General features: G+C 49.8%; 1 protein-coding gene across 3 annotated transcripts in view; it reads left to right on the plus strand.

Annotated features, from left to right (window-relative positions):
* Nucleotides 1-1758: 1758 nt before the first annotated feature.
* LOC120372636 (gamma-aminobutyric acid receptor subunit gamma-4) overlaps nt 1759-24255 on the plus strand; it is a 93331-nt gene continuing 70834 nt past the window's right edge. Inside the window, exons 1-4 of one of the 3 annotated variants that reach the window (XM_039489908.1) lie at nt 1759-1830; nt 8484-8735; nt 19146-19294; nt 19756-19823. In XM_039489908.1, the coding sequence (XP_039345842.1) occupies nt 8680-8735; nt 19146-19294; nt 19756-19823 (273 nt within the window). In that variant the 5' untranslated portion in view covers nt 1759-1830; nt 8484-8679. Of the gene's footprint in view, nt 1831-8142; nt 8736-19145; nt 19295-19683; nt 19824-24255 lie in introns of those variants that run through there. The other 2 variants (XM_039489906.1, XM_039489912.1) reach the window with 2 other exon arrangements.

Genomic DNA, 24255 nt, shown 5'->3' on the forward strand with positions numbered 1-24255 from the left:
TCTCCTTTCTGGCGATGGCAATTACCAGATCCCAGCAACGCCGTCTCTGTTTCATTAGGGGAGGGTGATGGAGGGAGGGGCACTTGGGCGCCTCTTATTTTCTGAGTGTAAAAGCTAGAGGGCACTGAGTGTGGAAGAAACACAGCTCACAACATCAGCTCCTTTGCACTTCAAATGCAGGCTGGCAGCTTTGAGCAACTGCTGGTAAAGGTGGGGTGGGAGGGGGAAGAAAAGTGAGAGTGAAGGGCCACGGGGCCAGCTGTGTAGGAAGGAGGCTGCTGTGTACAGATGTGTACACTCCTGCCACCCATGAAATGGGCTTGTTTGGAGCAATGATCTCAACCTGTCGAGCTCCGGAGACCCACCTGGGGACAAAGACAGGGACATGCACCTAGACTAGCTTGGCCTGGTAGTTCATGCTCTAAGCAGGGTCGATCTAGGTCAGTATTTCATGGGAGCTGTGGCAGGAAACAGGGTGGGTGTTTCCTCCCCTAAATCTATGGCGTGGTATGGTATTGGGAAACTACCTGGGATCTTTAAAGCATCCTGCCAAATCCCAGCCTGGGCTATGGGTAAAGCAGAGCTCTCATCACACCGGCCAAGGAGGGCTGTGTGGGAGCCCTGCTCCTTCAGGTCTGTGAATGGAGAAGGGAGCTGTGATTCTCTCCTCCTTATTTAAAGCCTGAGTGTGGCTCCTTTCATTCACACCCCCTGCAGGCTCAGCTGAGTGGGATGCACTGTACTCCCTGCCCAAAAGCATTGTACTGTGCTGAGCACCCTAAGGTCTGGGTTGCAGCGGGTGGGGATAGAATGAATCTCTCCACCTAAGGCTGGGCAAAGCTGGGTCACTTGCTTTTGCAAAACCCCCCTACAAACCCCCCTACTGTCCCCCTTCAGAGCCAGTTCTCACAGGCCCCCACTTTGGCAGGAGGAGTTCAGATTCACGGCACAGCTCTGACATACCCTGAGAGATGTCCCAGGCAATGAGGGTCTGCTCCCAAGGTAAGCTCTGGGGGGCAGGGACTGTCTTTTTGTTCTGTGTTTGTCCAGCACCTAGCATAATGGGTTCTGCTCCGTGACTGCTCCTAGGGGCCACCACAAAGTCCTACCAATAACATGTTGAAGAATTAAGGCACCCACATTTCTTGGGCTCCTGTCACTACTTCTAAGGGAAGAAAAATCCCCTTCCGTGAACCAAAGCAAGCCAGGGGCTCTCTGGAGGGAGCAAACTAAAATGAAGAGGTGCTGAAAAGACATAGCAAATATCCAAAGAAATAATACCCTGGGGGGGAAGGCTTCATGGAATATTGGGAAGAATTTGGCCCAAAAGGTTAAATGAAAATCAGAGCCAATCCCTCGCCATGTGCAGAGGGGCAGCTCTTGGTTTTGAACAGTGGCACGATGCGGGGTGGCTCACTTTCGGGGGCTGTGCAGAGAGGCTCTATTGAGAGAAGCTCAAGCTGGGAAAAAACAGATCCCCGGTCACCACTGTATTTTCAACCCCTGCTTTTGTGTCATAGCAGGACACTGGCAACCCCAATGAAAGGCTTTCTGGTGGCTAGGAAAGCAGTACATTTCTATAGTTGTTGGAATGACACTGATTGACACCACCTGAGGGTCTAAGGCCGACTAATTAACCCACACCACACCCCTGTGAAGCAGGTGGGTAAGTCATATTATCCCCATTTTACAGATGGGAAGTTGAGCTGGAAAGGCAAAGTGATTTGGCCTCACTGTGCTAGAGCCAGGATTAGAATTTGGGACTATTGGATTTCCCACGTTCCTCCAGACCTCTGTAGCTGGAACAGGAAGTGTCCCGCCTGCACTAAGGTGAGCAGAACTACCCTATCTTTTTGTTTCTCCTTACACAGAGCTCCTTGAGTTAAACCTTTGATTGCTACGTTAAAACCTCATAGCTCTTGAGGCTTGCGAATATGCTACGACCAAAGACCCAGTCCAGGACAGAGAGCAGTGCTCAGTACCCAGATATGAATGCCAGGCAGGTAGCTGGTAATTGCACTGTGAAAGGCAGGCGCTAACCTAGGGTGACCAGCCATCCTAATATTAGGGGCTTTGTCTTATATAGGCAACTAGTACACCCCCCCCCATCCCCCCATCCTGATTTTTCACGCTTGCTTTCTGGTCACCCTAAGCTAAAGTCAGACACACATGAGCAATAAAGTTGCTTACTACTGAATAAACATTCCAGAGCGTGTATATAAAGAAGTTGTTGATATCCCCATGTCTCAGGACAGAAATGCCTTGGGGGATTAATAATGAGAGAGAAGCAATGCCTCACTAGCTCGCTGTGTTGAATCCTGACCAGGTCAGTAGCAATAGAGTGCCTGGAGCCCACAGCCTGTTAGCACTTAAATAGGAGACACACAAGGAAGTTGTGTTGGTGAGTCGGTAAGTGGTACTGTGCTCTCTGAGTCAGTGCTGAACTACTGCACCAATATGGGGATAGGGAGCTTATTCTGCTGCAGGCAGGGACAATGGAAGCTCCCTAAAAGTCAGGGGGCCACCAGCCCCAGAACTGTGGCCCAGCCCCCGTGCCGCCTCTTCCCCCCCATGACCCCGCCCCCGTTCACGCCTCTCTCTCCCCTTAACCCCCCCGTTGCTCGCCCTTACGGCCAGTAAAAAGTGGCATGCCATAGCCCTCCTGCTTTTAAAAGTGATGGGGCTATGGCGTCCTGGGCCCCCCTGTTCCGGTGCCCTTGGTTGCAGGTGCCTTCGTCTGAAAGATCTAGATCCTGAACTTTCACAGTCATTAAAGAACCCTCATAAGAGGTGCCGTGATGACCCCATATCCTAGCCAAATGCCAGGTTTTTCAACTGAGACAACGTGAGTGAGGTAATATCTTTTATTGGACCCACTTCTGTTGGTGAGAGAGACAAGCTTTTAAGCTTACATTCCATCTACCTCAATTCCCCCTGAAGGTTCAGTTTGACATAGGCTGTATGCAGCTACGAAGTGGAAGTGTTTCACCCCAGAGAAAGCTGCATTTCAGTGACAGCTGAAGCGTTCGCTCTCTTTGCTGCAGTTTGTATATCCAAAGCTGTGCTTTGGAATTCTTCAGGGGCAAAAGCTATCGCATGAATCTTCTGTAGAATTATTAATATAGTTTCAGCATCTAATGGCTGTTCAATGGCCTGTATGATATAATAAGAGAGACACAGAGAAACGAGTTAGTATTCTTAGACCAGCTAGTGTGCGAATGTCCACAGCATAAAATCACTACCACAACTGGCCGCAGGGGCAGCAGTCTTGTTAGCAGCCTCAGCAGAAGAGCCAGACTGAATGGGCCATGGAAACTGAACTTCCTTCTCAGCCTAAGAAAGGGTCCCCCTGGAGCAAGGCGGAGACACCCTGGCAGGGCCCTGAGGAGGATGCTTACTCTGCCTTCAGCTGCGCTGGGCGGGTGAATAAGGTGAGTAGAGAGGGGATGGAGGAAAACAAATAGAAAGGCTGGGACAAAAGGAGCAAAGAGGAATGAGATGTGTTCCCATGATGAGGTAAATGCCCTGCCATGTACAGGCCCTCACTTATGTCAGTCCAGATTTTGGTGGGTCCTTCTATCCTTAATACAGAGCACAGGTTTCCCTTTAGTTGGAAAAACACATTGCATGTGTGGGTGTGGATGCATGTGTTTATCTATAGTGTGTATATTTACAATATTTTCCAGATAAGATATATCGGCAACCCTATCTATATATCTATATCTATATGACTCCCGGTTCAAAATAAATTAGCATCCCAAGGAGATATTCAGGCCTTCAAACTGCCCTGACTTCACCCATCCCTATATAAGCCCTACAATGTTTTTTCTTTCCAGTGTCTTGTGTCTGATGTTTTTGTGTCCATCACGGGTCCCTTCCTTTAAAACACTGACCCCATCAGTGGTTTAACCTTTTACAATCTGAGCAGGGGAGGAGCCAGAAAAGCAAATCTGCAAACAACGGTGCCTTGCTGTCCTGTCCCTCTTCATTCTCCTGCCGTGACTTTCCCCTGTCATGTTTGTTCAGCTTACAAGTCAAAACAAAATCTTTCTACCTGTCAGCACAGCAAGCTCAACCTGGCACCTGAAAATCAAGCTGTGTCCTCTTTACTTCATACATCATCGCCAGCCATAATGAGTGTGGAGTCGGAGCCCAGCTTGAGGTGTTATTGATGATGCGTAAGCTAGGATGCAGCATCTGCCGCCATGCAGGGGCTTTCAAGTGAGCATAAGAGGTACAAATGCCTTGTGATGGCGAACAAATGTCCTGACGGGGTGAACAGAACAGGCCACTTTGTACCGTAGAAAAGAGGTTGGTGCTTGAGGAGGATACCCTACTCAGTATCTCCCAGAGGGCTTTACAAGGAGACCCTGGGAGCCTGATACCATCTTTACCCCACTCACTTGAATGGGCTTGGCCCCAATTTGCACTAATGTGAGAGGAGGCTCGGGGGCTGAAAGTGCAGCGGTTCCCCTAGGAACCACTGCAGCTTTGCAGCATATGGACCTAGGCCATTAGGACCTGGTTTGCTCCAACAGGGAGTGTTGGCCAGGACGCCAGAACTATCCCCTGTTCTTTGCTAAATGTGCCAAAGGACACTTAGCTTCCTGGACTGCCAACCAAAGCCAGAGAGGAGGGGCCCTACGGAAAGGACAGCACCCTTAGCCGTGCTGCCAGACTGATAACACAGAGCAGTGCCAGAGAGAGGATGGGCAGGCTCGGTGCCAGCTTGCCCCAAGCAGCACTGCAAATTCACCTCAATCCAGAGCGTCAGCACCCTCTGCCATTCCACTTCTGGGACACAACCCCGCTGTGCCGCTGCCCCGCCATCCTGACCTGCAAACATCTCCAGTCATTCTAGTCCCAGAGTCCCCATTCCACTCTGTGATGCACCCCCGTCCCGCCCTGCTCTTCTGGGCCTGGCAGCCTCCATACAGCTCTGCCAGTGCACTTCAACCCTGACTTGCAACATCCGCTCATATTCCACCTGTGGGCTTCCACACCTCACAAATCTGCCAGTGCCAGGGGCCTGGTCTCTCCTGGAGAGTAGGCACCTAAGGCCTGGGCCCTCTCTCACACCAGCTTTCCCCCCATTGAATTAGCAGAGTTACCTCTGATTAATGTTAGCATAAGCTCAGACTCCATTCAGACCCTTTGCAGGCAAGAGAACAATCAGCTGAGTTTTACTGATGAGCTAGAGAGGGAAGCCACTGCACGAGCGACCAGGGCACCAGCTCTCCACCACCTCTTAGTGCAAGCGACAGGCAGATAGGAGTCGAAGGTGTATTAAACTCAACCTTCACCTTCTGCACTAGCCTGCTATTATAAATGTGGAAGAGGGAGCATCATTCACCATCACCTCAGCCAAGTGTAAGAACCAGCACGGTACATTTAAAATGGCTGTGCACATGGATGGGAGGCTGTAAGCCTATTACTGGATAACTTTGTTCTGTCTGGAGGGCCCTAGGACCCATGCCTAGTGACACTGCCTGTTATTAACCTGGATGAGAACTGAACAGCATGGAAGGTGAAGCAAGAGGTACCTTCTGGTCTAACGTAAAGAACACGAGATACAAGAGGCTGGCTAGGAAACTTCTCCCAGGAGACCTGGTGCAGCAATACACTAATAATGCTTTGTCCTTCCCTAGTCCCTTCCAGCCAGGGATGTCAAAGCACTTTGCAGACATTCATGAATGCGTCTGTGAACAGCCTCTGAAGGGGAAAAGTGGAGCAGAGACTTGCTCATGCCATCAGACCCTGGGCTGGGATGGGAGTCAGGCTCAGGGGTTCCTGGGGCCTAGCCAGGAATAGTACCCAAGGGCCACATCCTGCACTCTTACTCCAGCAAAGTTCCCCTGGCAGGCAATGGGGGTCTGTATCTGAGCAAGCTCTGTGCGATTAAAGTCCAGATCTCCTGTTGTCAGCTGGATCTCCAGGGTTCAGTGGTTCCGACGCACACTGAAAACAAGCCTTCCTGTTCGCCTGCTTGCTGGGATTATTCCAGTGTTGTTTTGGTCAAGCGGGAGGCACAGTACATGTCAAAATGGAGGCCAGATTTAATGAAGGAGCCAATGTTCCCAGCATGTTTCAGCCCCCAGACTTCTCTGGAGTATGAAGAGCCCTTTTTACCCCCCCACTCCCTGCAGTTTTGATCTGCATTATTTACTCTTTCTGACATTACCTTCCTAGAGGTCCCACCAGCTCATTGCAGGCTGCTGTGAATATAACAACCATAATACACAGCCACTTAATAGAAGGACATTCCATCTTGGCGCTCCCGTGAGACCAGCTGCGCTCCTGTGGTTTATGATGGGTAGTCAAATCTCACGCTTCACTGCTTGAGGTGATTTGCGGCAAGAGTCAGCGATGGCTGCCTTGCTACTGACCAGCCTTGCAAAATTGGCCAGGTGTTACTATTATTTACTGTTTGTGTTATGGTAGCATCCCGAAGTCCCATCTGAGATTAGGGCCCATTGGGCCAGGGGCTGCACTGAGATATAAGACTCTCATCCTTTCAAGCTAAACAAAGGAAGCATTACCAGCACTTAACAGAGGGGAGAGTGAAGCACTGAGAAATGAAGTGATGTAGTCAGGGTCACCCAGTGAATCGGTGGCAGAGCCAGGAATTAAACGCAGAACTCCTGAGGCCTACACCAGTGTCATAGCCACAAGACCAACTTTCCTTTCTCCATACAAGCTGTGTTACGGCCTTTTCACCTCTGGCTCAGCAGAACGAACTGGTCCCAGAGACAAGATGCGGGATGTGATTATTGTTCTTCAATAATCCTCAGTGTCTCTCAGTCAAAGATCTCAAAGCGCTTTGAAAAGGTAAACACATATTATCCCCGTTTAAGAGATGGGGCCACTGAGCACAGGGTGAAATGACTTGCCCAAGGTCTCAGATGAATCAGTGGCAAAGCTGGGATCAGCCCACAGGTCGCCTGATGCCTGCACGAAGCAGCACTATCTCCCTGTACAGCAAATCCCCCAACAGAACGACATTGGCAATAGCGCACAAGTCAGTTATTATTTATTATTATTATCCTAGTGCCTAGGACCCCCACCCCTGGACAGGACCCCACTGTGCTTGGTCAAGTTTCTGTTGGCATCCTAGCAAAGGAGAATTTTAAGGAGGGATGTGATAAGATACCCAGTTGCCGGGGCTGTTCTGGAAGGCACAGGGCAAAAGCTGGGTTTCGGAATGTCCTTTCGAGTGAAGGATCCCAACTCTTCAAGAGACGCTCACTACACTCAGTGGGAATCCCATGCATGAGCACTTGCGAGTTGGGGCCCTGGCTATTTTGTGATGGGCTGACACTAGACCTGGACGTAACCCAGGAGCAAGGCTGTGTACAGAAAGGTTCACCCCATGGAGGTGGCAGTGAGTGGTTATGCTTTCTAGTGCATTAGCACCCACAATGCACTGGGTGCAAGGCCGCCTTCTACTGGCCGAGCTGAGCCTCGCTCAGCATTGCTGGCATTTGCTTCTGGCACATTTTTACTAGCAACAGCCTCGCTCCCCAGCTTTTAACAAAACATTGCGCGAGGTTTTACGCTACAATGTGACTAACGAGCGACGACCTTGTCATGTCTCGTTAGGTGAAGGAGGAGAGCGAGAGCTTTACACAAGTTAATGAATTCCGGTTTTCGCCTTCCCAAAAGCTTCCGTTTAGTAACTCGGTGACACACAAATAGGCATTTTTCTTTGATTTCTGGATACAGCCTTTGTCAGCACAGCAACTGAACTTTTTTTGCCTTTTTTTCCCTTTAAGAAGGGAGCAAGAAGAAGCTGTTAACCCTTGCCCTGCTGGGAAGGAGGAGGCCTTCCTCCACCCCTTGCACTAAACAGAGGGGGAGCTAGGACCCTGCGTGAGACCTCTGAGCATCTCTCTTCCTCTTCCCTACCAGTCTCCCTCTCACTCGCTCTGCTCCTCTCCTGCCAAGGAGTAGGATAAGAAATGCCCAACTTTGACCCTTCTTTCCAAAAGGATCAGAAAGGAAGGATTAAAAGCCGGAGGGAGGGTGGGCGAGTTTGGGAGGGGTGGGGAGAGAAGCACAGAAGGAAGAAATAGAGAGAGAGAGGCAGAGAAAAGGAGGGGGACAGAGAGAAGAGGATTTCAGTATTCTAGGCTGCAATAGCAACCGGTGGGGCTTGTGCTGTGCGCACACACACAGCTCTCACTGCACCTGTCTGCTGGGCACAGGCACAGCTGGTGAGCTGGGAGGAAGGAGAAGAGGGGAAACCCTTCCATAAAGAGGCTGGATATTGGGAATTCAACAATAAAGCCACAGAGGCAGTGCCCAAACGGGCAGGAATGGAAGAAAAGCCCCTAAACTTGCTGGAGGGCAAGGAGACACAAAGGCACCAGGCTTGGCTTTCCTCCTCCTTCTGAACTTGGATTCTCCTGGGTAGGTTTCCCCTGCCACCACCACCTGTAGTTTTTTGTTTGGTTGCTACAAGTGTTTTCTTTGCTGGTCCCCAGAGACTCCAGCTGCAGCACACCTGGACCGAGCTGGCCATCCTTTGGGGCAGACTGGGGAAGGAGAGAGGGGAGCCCCTGGGCCCCCCTGCAAACTGGATAGGAAGGAATCTGTCAAACTGCAGTCACGCCAGCCCGAGCTGCCTCTCTTTATGTGGACACTGCGCTTCCCTGGGATCGCCTGGCTCGTGCATTTAAGATGTCTGGGAAAGTTTTCCTGATGTACCTGACAATCTATCCCGCCCTACAGATAAGGTGAGAACCCTGCTTTCTCCTAATATACCTACCCCAACCCCAAAGAGATGCTGGGATTGACAGCAACCCCCTCACCCTCTCCCTGGCATCCACTCGCCTGCCTGATCCTAACGAGCCCGGCTGTATTGCTTGTCTGGTCCAAGCTCGGACCCTTCTGCCTTCATTTCGCATGCCAGGTGGGGTTGGAGTAGTGAAAAGGAAAGAAGCCTTATGGGACCATTGGGGCTGAGCCCCCAGTTCTGCTCCCTGGAGAGAAGGGACTAAACATAGTACGAAGAAGCAGATAGGTGCTTGGAGTGATGAGCAATTAACCTGGGATGCTCCCTGCCCCTATACATCTGGCAAGGGAAACAGGACCCCTGCGTTCTCTTTGTGCCCTGTCACCTGCTGAGTGACCTTGGACAAGTCTCTTCTCCTCTCAGCACCTCACCACGCTCCCCTGTAGAATGGAGCATGACAGCTCACAGAGATGCTGCCTGTCTTTGTTAACAGCTGTTCTCCACTTTGGGAGGCTCAGGTGAAAGGCGCCAAGTATTGTTTTGCATGTGGAATAGCGCGTCTCCCTTGCTCAGTTCAAGAGTCAGATGAGAGGGCCCGGAAGTGCAGTGGGGAGGGAGGAGGTGGTCCCAGAGGTGGCTCTGTCAGACAAGGGTTAGCATTAATCTCCACATGGTGGGCTTTCTCATCTGTTTTCTGGCATTGGCTTCCAACGGGGGTGGAAATTGCCTCTCTGGCCAGATGTGGCATTTTAGGCTCCCCCATCCATCCCCAAACCCACATGCTGCGCCCGCTCTGCCCATCTGCCATCACCATTCCCTCAGCACCATGCCATGTGTGCCTCCATGAACCTGCCACTGCTCTGAACCCCCAGCAAGCAGAGAACTCCCACCCTGGTTCCATCAACCTTCCCTCAATCCCCTGCAGCTAGTACGCTGCCGAGAGGGATGATTTCTGAAGAAAAGGCCATTGCCTTGGTCCCATATTCAGTGCAGAGGACTGGGAGTCAGGAGATCTGGGCTAAGGTGACAAAATGGCAGATGAAATTCAGTGCTGATGAATGCAAAGTAATACACATCAGAAAACATAATCCCAACTATACATACAAAATAATAGGGTCTAAATTAGCAGTTACCACTTAAGAAAGAAATTTTGGATTCAGGGTGGATAGTTCTCTGAAAACATCCACTCAGTGCCACACCAGTTGAAAAAGCTAACAGAATAGGAACCGTGAGGAAAGGGATAGAAAATAAGACAGAAAAGATCATAATGCCTTTATATAAATCCATGGAATGCCCACACATTGATTACTGCATGCAGTTCTAGTCACCCCATCTCCAGAAAGATATATTAGAATTGGAAAAGTTACAGAAAAGGGCAACAAAAATTCTTAGGAGTCTGGAACAGCTTCCGTACAAGGAGAGATTTAAAAGATTGGGACTGTTCAGCTTAGATAAGTGACAACTGAGGGAGATCTGATAGAGGTCTATAAAACCATGAATGGTGCAGAGAAAGGGAATAAGGAAGTGTTATTTACCCCTTCACACAATACAAGAACCAGGGGTCACCCAATGAAATTTAATGGGCAGCAGGTTTAAAACACACAAAGGGAAGAACTTCTTCACCCAACGCACTGTCAACCTGTGGAACTTGTTGCCAGGGGATGCTGTGAAAGCCAGAAGTATAAATTCATGGAGGATAGGCCTATCAATGGCTATTAGCCAAGATGGTCAGGGACACAACCCCATAATCTGGGTGTCCCTAAATCTTTGACTACCAGAAGCTGGGCGACAGGGGATGGATCACTCTGTAAATTGCCCCGATCTGTTCCTTTCCTCTGAAGCACCTGGCACTGGCCTCTGTTCTGTCAGAAGACAGGGTGCTGAGCTACATAGACCATGGATCTGACCCAGCGTGACCATTCTTATGTTCCGTTCCCAGCTCAACTGACTCACTATGTGACCTTGGACAAGTCACTTCTCTTTGTGCATCAGTTTCCACACCTGTGAAATGGGGATAATAATGATACTTTCAACCCATGGCACAGCACCTTGAGAGCCTTAGACAAACGACACTGCAGTGCACAAGCACAGCACAGACACAGATTTCCCAGCGCAGTCAGTATTGTTACATTTTCCTTTTTCTCTTAATTTCCTCTTTCTCTCTCTTCTGGTTTGTTTTGGAATCCAACTGATGCTTCTAGCTACTGGCTAGGCTCCTCAGCTGGTGTAAATCCCTTTGACTTCAAAGGACTCTTTCCATGCAGAGAGAGGAAAACGTTTGCCTTAGATTCTTTTTGTACCCTTGTAACTCAAATCTCCTGCAGATGTGTCTCATTTCTGGCTGTGAGTGCCAGCCGTTCCCACTGACTGCAATGGGAAGGGGGGGAATGCTCACTCCCACGTAGGACCCAGCCACTAATGCACATGGGCCAAGAGGCTGTGCATTTCTGCCTGCCCCTTTTCAGTGGATCAGGGTCCACTTCCAGGAGGGCACAGTTTGCCAGTGTGGCAGGGGGGAGCATATGTATCTGGCATGCAAGGTGGCCAACCATGATCAGAAAGCACCCAGGGTATCACAGTATGGACACCCCATGGTTGCAGAACAGAGCCAGGAAGGAGGGAGGGAGCATTCATCTCTGACAAACTTTACAGGTTGGCAGGTCCCTGTTGTTTCCCGGGCCCTTGATGCCCATTTCAATGGGACGCTCCAGTGGCATTGTGTGGGGCGATTAGGACTCTGTCCCAAAGCCACCAGCTTGTAAAGCTTTTCTGTAAACAGCGCTGAAAGCCCCAAGCAAGGGTGTTCACGTTTTTACTATTCCTAACCCTGCTGGTGAGCTTAACGGCTAGATCGGGAAAAGAATATGTTGTCAGCAGATCATTACCCCCCGGGCTCGGGGGAAGAGGGATTTTACTGGCTGAAGCTAATTGGCAGAATAAGCCGACGTAAAGCCGATCAAATCCCATTACAAATGCAGTCTGCGGCGGGGAGCATGAATCCTGATACCACTATGCTGGTGTGCCAATCCTCCAGAATGCCAAGGCCGGGAACATGAACCCCAGTGCATTTGCACTAGTGTGTGGATCTTCATGAACCCCAGTGCAATTGCACTAATGTGCAGGTCCTAGTGAACTCTGTGGCTGGGGGCATGAATGCTGGTGCTATTGCACTATTACATGGATCCTTCTGGTTTATGAGGCTGGGGACATGAACCCTGGCACTGCTAGTGTGTCCTGCTGTGCTGTCTAATGTGCATATCACCATAGTATCTGAGTGCAAAGGCTGAGAGTGAAATTCCTTGCATTAGTGTATTAGTTTGTGGATCTTCCTGTACTCTGAGGCTGAGAATGTGGATCCTGGCAGAAGTGCTCTGCTTTATGGCCTGGGCTTCTCCAGTGTCAGATTCGCTCACTGAGCTCTGCAGTTGGAGGTTGGAAGGTTGCAGGGTTATTTGGAGGTTTTAATTCCATGTACTCACATCTCTAAGGAGGAAGCCCCACCCAATTAACTGTCCCATCTCTCCCTCCCACAGCCAGCTATGTCTCCAGAAGAGTGTCTCTCCCATCTCCCAAAGAGACTTGGGGTTCTCCAGCGAGCCCTGTCCCACTCCCAAACAGCTCTAAGCATGGAGCTTGTGGGGTGGGAGTGGATGGCTGCTGGGGGGTGGGAGGAGAGTGATGTCCACCAGCTTCCCAGCTCATATTCGCTGGATTTTCACAGCTACGGCTTGTGATGTGTGACTCTGTCACACTTAACGTCTGGGGCTCAATCCATATGGGGCTGAGCCTGGATGTGACCAGTTGGTAGAGCTCAAACTGATTCATGCCATCTCTCTGCCCAGCATGAGCTGCAACAACGAGTCCCCTGGCACCAGCTGGATCCTTTGTGTTCAGCTAACTCCGCACTCCCCAGACCATCCACCCAGCAAAGGGGAAGAGGCGTCTTACGTGTCATGATTTCCTAGGGCAGAACTCCAGCAGTGTGAATAGGCACTGCTCCCGCCACTGAAGGCAACGCAGCTACGCCCATATGACACCAGCTGAGGACCTGTTTAGTTTAGTACGGTGGAGCATTGACCTCTGCGACAAAGAGGGCCCTTAGGCACTGGCGGCAATAAATGTGCAGTGGGCTGAGTCACTGATTCCCCTTTGGGATGCTGCAGGTTGGAGCCCATCCCAAGCCAGATCAGGACCTGAACGTACCCAAAGTGCTGAGCTGTGTGAATCCAGGGGGCTCTGCTGGGCCCATCTTTAGGGAAGATCCATGTCGGTAGCAGTTAAGGAGCTTCTGCTTCTCCTAAAGGGCTGGTTATGTTGTGTGGTATCTGAGATGCCCACCCATGATGCCACCTCAGAGAATGTGCCTCTGGGTGAGCTCCCTTTCTCTGAGGGATTCCCCACTGCCAGCATGTCAGAGCCCACCAAGAGGTCACCCAGATACATTCAAGACCCTGCTCTGCCTGCTCCTTTAATTTGGGGGTGAGGCATGTAGTTGTGGCAGGGGTCTCTAGATCCCCGCCAAAGGGCTGCCCACCCCTGGGGTAACATCATGCACAGGGTCCTGATTCAAGGTATCCCCTCTGGGTTGGGCTCACACTGGCCAGACTGCTTATTTCATCCTCTCTGCCCATATCTGAATGTACAGAGACTTTTATCCTACCTAGCACAGATACTCAGTGGCACTGTTACATGTGGCAGGAAGGAGAACTCGGTGCATTACATGGGAAACCCCCCGCAACTGGATTCCTCAAGAGGTAAAGATGCAATAGTGTGGGATAATGATCACCCATGGACACCTAGGGTATGTCCACACTGCAATGTAAGCCCGGGGTATGAACTCAGGCTCAAGCCTCACCCCCTTTTGTCTACACCCAAATCGCACTAACCCGGCACTCTGACCTAGCACCCTACAGGGGTGAAGGGTCCAAGCCTAAGTCAAGCCAGGAACTCTGGTGCAAGCCTTACTGCTTTCCAGGGTAGATGCAGCCCCACTGGACTTGTATTCTGAGAGCCTGCCAAAAGTATCCCACAACCCCATGGGCTGACTTCCTTTCCCCTCTGGACAGTCCAGATTTCCCACACTGCACCATGAAGAAAGGGCTAGAGCAGCCATATGTTGGGAGGGCGCTAGGAAGTCTGGGATATGGGTGGTTGGCAGGGCCAGCTCCAGGCACCAGCTTAGCAAGCAGGTGCTTGGGGAGGTCACTCCGGAGCGGGGCGGCACGTTCAGGTATTCGGCGTCAATTCGGCGGAGGGTCCCACACTCCCGCTTGGAGCGAAGGACCTCCCGCTGAATTGCCACAGATCGCGATCGCGGCTTTTTTTTTTTTTTTTTTTTTTAGCTGCTTGGGGCAGCAAAACCCCTGGAGCCGGCCCTGGTGGTTGGACTCAGGCCCACATGATGCAATGTAGACCCAGGGTTCAACAGTTCCTAACCTGGGGTTACAAATAAGTGCAGATGCTCAAGCCCCAGGATAACAAACCCAGGGTCTGCTACTTGACTTCTACTAACCCTGGGCTTACACTTACAGAGAGCTGAGTGAATAACAGCTTTTTCCATTTATTTCATTTGATTTTGGAGCAAACAAAACACTTCATGCAACCTGAAAAAGAATATTTTTGTTTTTTGTTTTTGTGTTTTCATTTTGTTTCATTTGTGGGTGGGTTTTTTTTAACCCATTTGTTTGCTTGCTTGCTCGTTTAAATGACTAACTAATTTTCTAAATGAAAAGTAGAAACAAAACATTTTGACTTTTGGGTAGGAAAAATCTTTGTTTTTTTGGCCAGAACTATTAGCTGAATTTGACCCAAATTCACAACCCAAAACTGCATTTTGTGGCGAATAAACCATTTGTCTGAAAAAGTTTGCCCAGCTGTGCACCTGGAGTTTAGGTTTGAAAGTAAGAACTACTGGCCATAAAAGCACACGAAAGGGACTGGCCAGCTCTGGGGATTAAGAATGTGCTGCTGAGTCTTACACCTTCCCGTTGACAGCTTAAATCCTGTGACAGTTGTTCAGTACCAGGTATCTACAGCACCAGGCTGCTTCCCGGAGGACAGGTGTCCACATCACAAAAATATCCTCATTTGTATCTGACGCTAAGTTCTAATTGCAGCAGCACTGTTTGGCCAATAAGTATAGAATTATCCCAGGGTTGGGGCACACTGGCTGTCAGGGTGCGGGGAAGCTTGCTCTGTCACTTCCCACGATAAAAATACAGAGCACCTATCCAGTGCTATGAATTCATAGCTCGCAAGACACTTCATAAAGATGTGGAAGTAACATCATCCATCTTTTGCGAGTGGGGAAACTGAGGCACGGGGGGTTGGTTAAATGACTGTGGCAGTGATAGGAACAGAACGGAGGTCTCCTGATTCCCAGTCACTTCTTTGCTGGACTACACCACACGGCATAACTGCTAGGGCTAGAATTTTTGGAGGGGCGCAGCTCCTCTAATTGAGGCCAGATTTGAAGAAGAGAACAGTTCACTGGGGGCTGAGCCCTTGAAAATCTAGCCCTGAGTTCTTTGGATTAGCTGGCCCCGCAGGCTGAAATAGAGGCTCTGATTGTTCAGCAGCTATCAGTCCCCTTTCCTGTGCCCGTCGTCCTCAATACAGCAAGCGGCTGCTTGAGAAAAGCAACAATCGGAATCACAGACATAAAGCAAATAATACTGAGTTCTTGTGCAATAATGTCACGCGTTGCCCAAGGAGGGGATGTCTGACTCCATCCATAAACAAGAGTGCATCTGATCACTGTCACACATGCCGCACGTCCCGGTCGCAGGGCAGGGAGCGATTGTGTCACTCACAGTGTTTGCCATACTGGGGGGTGAGGGGGGTGTTCCTCGCCAGGTGTCTGACAGCCCCGCTGCCCGCCCAGCTCCTTGCTGAGCTCTGACTGCTTCACTCTGCTCACCCGCTTCTCAGCTGTGTTGCCATGCTGAGAGGTGAGTGGTTTGACATTTCGACGAGCTGATGTGAGGAGCAGGGATCCAGCTTCCCCCTGCGTCTGCAGGAGACATATGGGGACTGGATTGTACTTGTCACAAGTTGCCAGTCAGAATTGCTTGGGCGCAAGGAGACATATCCTCCAGTCCCGGGAACAGCCACTGCATGTGCTTGATTGCTAAATATTAGCTATGTGACATTTCCATTGGCAGCTGTGCGTGTGTCTCAGTGCACAGATACGGCCTTCTATTTCCCTGTTTGCTCTGTCTTTGCGGTAGCTTTTGGGCATCAGTTAGTACATCTTCCCAGCCTGACTTGGGGGGCGGGGCTGGGAAACAGGGAGCCGGGAAGGGCTAACATGCACTGAACTAAACTAAACTAAACTAAACTGAACTAAATCCTCCCTATGGATCTAATAACAAGATGCTTTAGCCCTTAATGGGGGATAAGGCCAGGTCTGTACTTGAAAAGGGTTGCTGGAATAGCTATGCTGGAAAACCTTAGTGTAGCTGCAGTTTATACCAGCAAAAATGTGCTTTTGCTGCAGTAGCTTATAGCAGTCCAGGGAGCAAAATAAGTGTACTGGAAAAAGCTCTTTTACACTGGTATAACTGGGCCTGCTCTAGGGCTTTTGCCATATGGAAATGCCACACAAAAACCCCTCTAAATCACACAAGAAGCCCCACTCTCCTAATAGACATTACTGTGCCAGCCTGAAAGTAGAGTAACCCATCCTGACATAGCATATAGGGGCTCTGGTGGTGACATCTGGTATTTAGTTTGATGGGTCTGCTACTGCCTTGCTGTTGTGGGACTCGACTCGGGCTTTAGATCAGGTCTAGCAGTGTGTTGTTTGTCAAGTCAGAGATCCTGGGGTCAATCCCTGCATGTGACCTGTTCAGGGCTCCCTTACAAGAGGGTCTAGAGAACATTAAGATGAGAGCTAGATGTTACTCTGGTTTCTGCTGGTATAATTCCTCTCCTGAAGGGCTTGCTATGAACCACCACCACACAAAGGATAGGTGGCAGTAGATGGAGAGGCATAATGCCAGGGTTGCCTACTCTCCATTGAGTTATTCCACCCTGAGCTAGGCCAGGCTAGTGGCAGAAAGTGGGTAATTTACTCCAGCCTGCACCGGCGGGGCTGCCTCTGGCCCAAGACCTTTAGTAGGTGGCTCATTGCCAGCTGGTGATCCCTTCTTTCCTACTGCAACAATCTCCACTCTTCCTGTTGGGCATGTTAAAAGGCAAACAGCAGTGTAATGTACAACCTAGTCCAGGGGTCAGCAACCTTTCAGAAGTGGTGGGCTGAGTCTTCATTTATCCACTCTGATTTAAGGTTTCACGTGCCAGTAATACGTTTTTAGAAGGTCTCTTTCTATAAGTCTATATATATATAACGAAACTATTGTTATATGTAAAGTAAATAAGATTTTTAAAATGTTTAAGAAGCTTCATTTAAAATTAAATTAAAATGCAGAGCCCCCCAGACCGGTGGCCAGGACCCGGGCAGTGTGAGTACCACTGAAAATCAGCTCATGTGCCACCTTCGGCACACAATCCATAGGTTGCCTACCCCTGACCAAGTCCAATCACTGCCTCCTCTTGGATAGCAAACTTGCACACAACTCCTTTCCCATAATCAAAAGGGATAATGAGCAATCAGACAGGAAGTGATGACACGATGTGTAAATATCTAAAACATAGAGGCAGGCAGACAGATAAATGGGTCCAATCCTCTGATAAAAGAAACTCCTCCACCTCTGAACACACAGGAAAGGCAGAGAGCTTCAGACAGGTCATAGAACAAGTTTTATATGGGTTTTAACACTAGGAATCCCTGATTAATGAACTGCAACTTTGGAAAGGAATAGTGTTTCCATTCGAGCCTTCTGCCAGTCTTTGCCTCCTTGCGTATTAAAAGGAGGTCTGCATTCCCAGGGCCTGCTTCCCTGTCAGCGTTGCAGGGCTGCTGTTGGGATGTATCAGTGCAATGGCAGCTCCTGTGGAGAAGCCCTCTCCAGCACTGGAGAGAATGACATCTGACATGTACAGCTAGGAGACATTCTTAAAAGTCATAGCAAATGTAGATGTGGAATTGCTCTGTAGTAATTGATCGGTACTGCGATATACTGATGGAATGAATAGTGTGGTCAATATAACTACTGGGGGTTATTGGAACTTTCTGGATGATAGCACACACTTGAAAGAGAGTGGGACAAACTGTTAGTGTCAAGGAAGAGGCAAACTTGTCGTGCCAAGCCTGGAAGTGAACAGCTTTTCAAAGGGACTCTCCCTGAAACAGGGAGAAATGGTTGCTGAGTTAAGGGACCAGACTATGACAATCAGTCTTGGATATTATGGGGGAATCTCTGGGAATCTGAGACCTGCCAGGATCCCCGCATGAAAGATGATAAGACACCTGGTACCCTAGACATGCATACAGTCTGTTTTATTCCCTTAAGACCTCTTGTCTCTTAAATGCTTTTGTTCTGAGTAAATAAGGCTTGGCTTTGAGAAGGCTGTTTGGTCAGTGTAATAACCACCGTCAGGACTGTTGTGGGGAACAGAATGTATATCACGTAGGTAATCTCAGTTAGTACCAGGGGGCTGCCACTCAGGGCCTGCTCTGAGAGCAGGTGAGTCATGTGGTTCCACCTGGGGCCAGGGGATGGCTTGAGGCCCAAGATCTGGTAGTGGAGGGACTTGATGAGACAGGAGGGGTCTGAGGTGCAGTTCTCCTTGTGACTAGGATACCATATTCTCATTGAGGGCAGGACTGTGCTTTGCTAGGCACAGGCTGGCTGTAGGGGTACAAAGGTGCAACATGGCTCCTGAGGGAGCTCCAGGAGGGTGCAGGGAGCTTCCCCTCCATGGATAGCCAGCTCCCCTGAGTAGTTCAAAGGAAGGAATGGAGCCCTCCTGACCCTAGTAGCAAGGAGAGCTCCTGGCCCTCTCTCCTTGAGCCCTTATAAATGCCTCAAGCTGACCTCGGAGTGGGGAAAAGAAAAAGGGCAATGGTAGGAAATCCAACTCCCCTTCCCACTCCAGTTTGCTCTACCCATTGCCCCAGGACATAGTGACAATGCTGGACAAGTGTCTGAGGTAGACCCTGGAGAACCTCAGAAACTCCCAAGGGTGGGTAATAACAAAAGGTAATAATGGGAGATATACCAATCTCTTCGAACTGGAAAGGACCTTGAAAGGTCATTGAGTCCAGCCCCCTACCTTCACTAGCAGGACCAATTTTTGCCCCAGATCCCTAAATGACCGCCTCAAGGATTGAACTCATAACCCTGGGTTTAGCAGGCCAATGCTCAAACCACCGAGCTATCCCTCCTTGCAGGAATACACTCAGAGGGTGTATTCCTCTGAGGCACAGTCCTGCTCTATCCCTGTGATGGTGGGTAGCCTTGGGGCCATGGGGGCGGCTCGCTCATTCTTTGCCCGTTTACTCCAGGACAGAAAGCATGGAGGAGTATGACTACGATTACCTCAGTGTCAATAAAACCTGGGTCCTGACCCCCAAGGCGCAGGAGACGGACGCCACACAAATCCTCAACTCACTGCTGAAGAACTATGACAACAAACTGAGGCCCGACATCGGCAGTAAGTGCCCCCCTCCAAGCCTCAGCTTGTCCTTGGTCCCCAGGCCCACTGGTGTGTGGGGAGGGAGTAAGTTCTCAATGGTTGCTTCCAGGAAATGCTCAGTTTGTTCCAGACCTTGTGAGCTTCCTCCCAGCAGTGCCCTGTCAGCACCAGCTAGGGGGGAATCCAGTGCTGTGAGCTTCTTCCCAGTGGTGTCCACCAGTACCAGCAAAGAGGACTCCAGCAATGTGAGTTCTTCCCTGCAGTCCCCATCCTGTAACAGAAATAGCCTCAAGCTATTCTAGAACCCCCAGCGCTATGCACCCACGTTCCAGGTCTAGAGCTGATAGTTCTCTTGCGGTCTCCCAGCCCTCAATTCAGGGGCTTTCAGCTTGTGCCTGCCTGTTCCCCCCTTACTCCCATGTTTCTCCCTGTACGCCCCTGCCCCTGGCTCATCCACATCCTTTTCACTCTCTTTCCAGTCAAGCCCACATTCATCGATGTGGATATCTATGTGAACAGCATCGGGCCAGTCTCCGTCATCCAGATGGTGAGTGTTAAAGGCTACTAGGGCCAAGGGAGATTGTAGGGAGTGAGAACAGGGAATTTGGGATCTCAACTGAGCCCCCCACCCCCGAAATGCCTCCAAATCATTACCATCCCTGTATCATGTGTCATGGCCTAGGTGGCACTTTTACAGAGGGATCCAGATTTCCTTCTCCTTCCCTGGGGGAGAGATGCCAGGAGCACAGCTGAGTGCTGCTGGAGACAGGTAAGGCTGGGGCTTGGAAATCTTTGCCTGCCGGGTTCTGGTTTTGCAGGCCAAAAAGAAGGCTGCTTTGGATCCAGGTCTGATGAGGTGTTCACCCCCCCATACACATACACACCAGCCCTGAAGGGTTTAAGGTGGCTCAGATGAGGGCCAAGTAACCTTATAAACTGCACCTGGAGGAGAGGCAGGGCTGCTAAGGTCTAAGGGATGATGCAGCCCAGCTGGGCAGGAGCAGGCTGGGCTTGTATAATGCCAGAAAGTTAAGCGCAGAAGGGGGCTGCAGGGAAAGTGCTGGTGGTCACTCTCTGGGCACAGAGTGGTGGGTAGAAGGAGATGCAGCAGGGAGCACAAGCCCTGGAATCCCATCCCTGATGGAAGTGGTTTACCCAGAGGAGTTGTGAGGAAGAAAGCCTATGCAAGGAAGAAGCCAAAGAAAGAGCAGTGACGGTTGAGATTGTGCAGACCTTGGCTGCCACTGATAGTGTCCCTGGGCTGGAACCTGGAGTAGCAGGTGGGCCCAGGTTCCCGTACCAGCCACTGGGGAAGTGGCACAGACTGGGAATTGGCATGGAGGACTGCCTGAGATGGTGCATGGGCAGATTATCTGGTGGGATTGTCTGGCAACCCTGGAAGGGGAAAATAACATAGTGACCTGGCCAGAGGGCTGAGTCAAGAAGAGAGAGCACCCCAAGTCCTGGAGAGTGAGAGGGACCGTGGAGCAAGTGAGTGACAGAAGGGGTGTCTGGACTGAACAAGAGCTGATCCCCGGATGTAGTGATGAGTGAACCCCATTACACCAGGTCCCCCTTCTCCAAATGCCCCAGGTGCCTGCGCTTTGGATAAATGATCCTGCACCACCAAGTGACAGAGGATGTTCTGACAGTGATGGATGCTGTTGCCTTCCCGATCTTTGATGCATGAACAGGCATCTTTGTGTGACAGCTTCCCCCAGCCTGGTGGGAAGGAAGGAGATTGCTCTCATTCTCAGGCACCCTTCATACTAGCGAACTGCACTGATGCTGCTGGGATGACAGTGTGTCACGATGAGATGTTAGGCTGTGTGAGAGAAAGCAGTGTAATTCACCGGGAGATAGGAGTATACACCCTGGGGATAGTTGCTATGGTAATGGAATCATAGTGTGAAATATGGGTGCATGAGCTTGTAGGTTGCCATGTATGAGATCTGGATGGGTCAGACTGAGCAGCCATAATTAATGTTCATATTTTAATTGCAGTAGTATATACAGGCCCCACACAAGAACCAGGACCCCATTGCGCTAGGCCCTGTAAAAACACACAACGGAAAGAGGGTCTCTGCCCCAATGGGCATACAAGCTAATGCTAGGTGATTGGAAAATGCCAATTTTGGGAGGGAGAAATTTATAAAAAGTTCCTTTTCCCCAAAAAACTTTTCATGAAATCCATTCATGGGTTCAGTAAAAAAAAAAAAACTGAAAGGTTTTGAAGATAGTTATCAGTAAAATTTGGGCCGGGGGATTAAGGGAGTTTTTGGTTTCCAGGAACTCTATTTTATTTTATTTTACCAAAAAAAAACAAATTAAAGCTGAAAGTTTGTACCAGACCCTGGAAATTTTTCAGTTTCCATTCTTTTTCATTGAAAAAATTGATAATTTCAATCAAGACAAAGATGTTCTGCAAATGGGTTCATTTTGGTTGAGCCACCATTTTGAGTGTGTGTGGGGCGGGGGGGTTGTTGTTGTTAAGTTTTGATGAAAACATTTGGACTGTCTCTAAATTTATGCCATAAGGTGTAGCAGTGTTTGCCCCTGGGAATTGTATACTGCAGATGGCAGCATGCAAGCTAGCCAGATGGGGACCTGGCTGTGCACTGCTTGAATAATGAAGATATTATCAGGAGGCTTAGAGAATGACTCCCTCATCTTATATTCAGAGGGCCTCTTCCATTGCTTCCCCTTGCCCAGTGCTTTTCAGGGAGGTGGCTCAAGGCAGGTGAAAGTTACACACCTGGGTGATGAGAACACCCCCCCCCCCCAAGAAGGAGAAGAGGAGGGGTGCAGCAGGACGGCTGCCATGTTGAATTTCTTAGCTGCATTCCAGGTAGTCCCATGGGTAAGGCAGACAACCAAGCCAGCACTGTCCAGCGCTGCTAGCTGTACTACACATGCTGGAACCTTGGCATCAATTGAGAGGAACTTAGAGGGATGCAAGGGATATGAGGTGGGATGCGATCATATGATTGCTCCATATTGCTGCCACTATCTCAGGTGTGAGACAGAGTCCACTGCTCACCGCATATAGCCATCAGATCTTAATGTACTATTCAGAGCCAGTGTGGGGGTATGGTAAGGTCTGAGAAAATCAGCAAATAAAAATCCCTGATCTTAAAAATTACCAGGACCGGTCACTCTGATTCTCTGTATTCTTCCCATTCCTGCTCCCTGTCCATTCCTCCTATCTGTTCCCTCTCTGGTTCCATGTATCCCACCTGTAAAGGAAAGCTCTAGGTCTGTATATACATGTAATAAGTAATTAATAGATAAGTGCCAGTAAATGACACTCAAGAATAGGTAGAGTTTGTGGACTAATAACATCCTTTGTGCACTGCAGATGGCTTTGTCAGTGCAGCGCTTTACATCAGTTCTTAACATGCTGTGAGCAGTGGGGTTTGTGAGCTCTTAACGCTGCCCACTCCCTCCTAACAAATCCACTCCTCAGTGTTTCCATGAGTTCCCTTATATTTCCCTTAACAAAGCAGACTACATGCTGTCTGTCTAAATGGCTTTCATTTTACCAAGGAGCAAACAACAAGACAGACCCAAAGTAAAGTCTCCATGGCAGAGCATAGTGTGTGCATCTCCTCTGTAGGCAGCAGCCACTTGGGGAACAAAATGAGTCCTCAAAAATGTAAAGGTGCAGGACACCTAAAACAAAAGGCCTCAGTGTGAAGCTACAGACAGCTGTATGGCTGCTACAGCTCTATTTCCATGTGTCACCTCCACCTCCTCCATCTCACTGTGTCCCAACAACTCTTCCTCTGTTTCATCTTCTAGCTCCTTTAAGGCATAGAATCATAGAATATCAGGGTTGGAAGGGACCTCAGGAGGTCACCTAGTCCAACCCCCTGCTCAAAGCAGGACCTAATTCCCAACTAAATCATCCCAGCCAGGCCTTTGTCAAGCCTGACCCTAAAAACCTCTAAGGAAGGAGATTCCACCACCTCCCTAGGTAACCCATTCCAGGGCTTCACCACCCTCCTAGTGAAATATTTGTTCCTAATATCCAACCTAAACCTCACCCACTGCAACTTGAGACCATTACTCCTTCTTCTGTCACCTGCTACCACTGAGAACAGTCTAGATCCATTCTCTCTGGAACCCCCTTTCAAGTAGTTGAAAGCAGCTATCAAATCCCCCACTCATTCTTCTCTTCTGCAGACTAAACAATCCCAGTTCCCTCAGCCTCTCCTCATAAGTCATGTGCTCCAGCCCCCTAATCATTTTTGTTGCCCTCTGCTGGACTCTTTCCACTTTTTCCACATCCTTCTTGTAGTGTGGGGCTCAAAACTGGACACAGTACTCCAGATGAGGCTTCATCAATGCCGAATAGAGGGGAATGATCACATCCCTCGATCTGCTGGCAATGCCCCTACTTATACAGCCCAAAATGCCATTAGCCTTCTTGGCAACAAGGGCACACTGTTGACTCATATCCAGCTTCTCATCCACTGTAACCCATAGGTCCTTTTCTGCAGAACTGCTGCCTAGCCACTCCGTCCCTAGTCTGTAGCAGTGCATGGAATTCTTCCTTCCTAAGTGCAGGACTCTGCACTTGTCCTTGTTGAACCTCATCAGGTTTCTTTTGGCCCAGTCCTCTAATTTGTCTAGGTCCCTCTGTATCCTATCCCTACCTTCCAGCGTATCTACCACTCCTCCCAGTTTAGTATCATCTGCAAACTTGCTGAGGGTGCAGTCCACACCATCCTCCAGATCATTAATGAAGATATTGAACAAAACCGGCCCCAGGACCGACCCTTGGGGCACTCGGCTTGATACCAGCTGCCCACTAGACATGGAGCCATTGATCACTACCCGTTGAGGCTGACAATCTAGCCAGCTTTCTATCCACCTTTATAGTCCATTCATCCAGCCCATACTTCTTTAACTTGCTGACAAGAATACTGTGGGAGACCGTATCAGAAAGTTCCTTGGAACTCTTGGGAAGCCCCTTT

Source organism: Mauremys reevesii, linkage group 9 (genome assembly GCF_016161935.1).
Source record: "Mauremys reevesii isolate NIE-2019 linkage group 9, ASM1616193v1, whole genome shotgun sequence".
NCBI lineage: Eukaryota > Metazoa > Chordata > Testudines > Geoemydidae > Mauremys > Mauremys reevesii.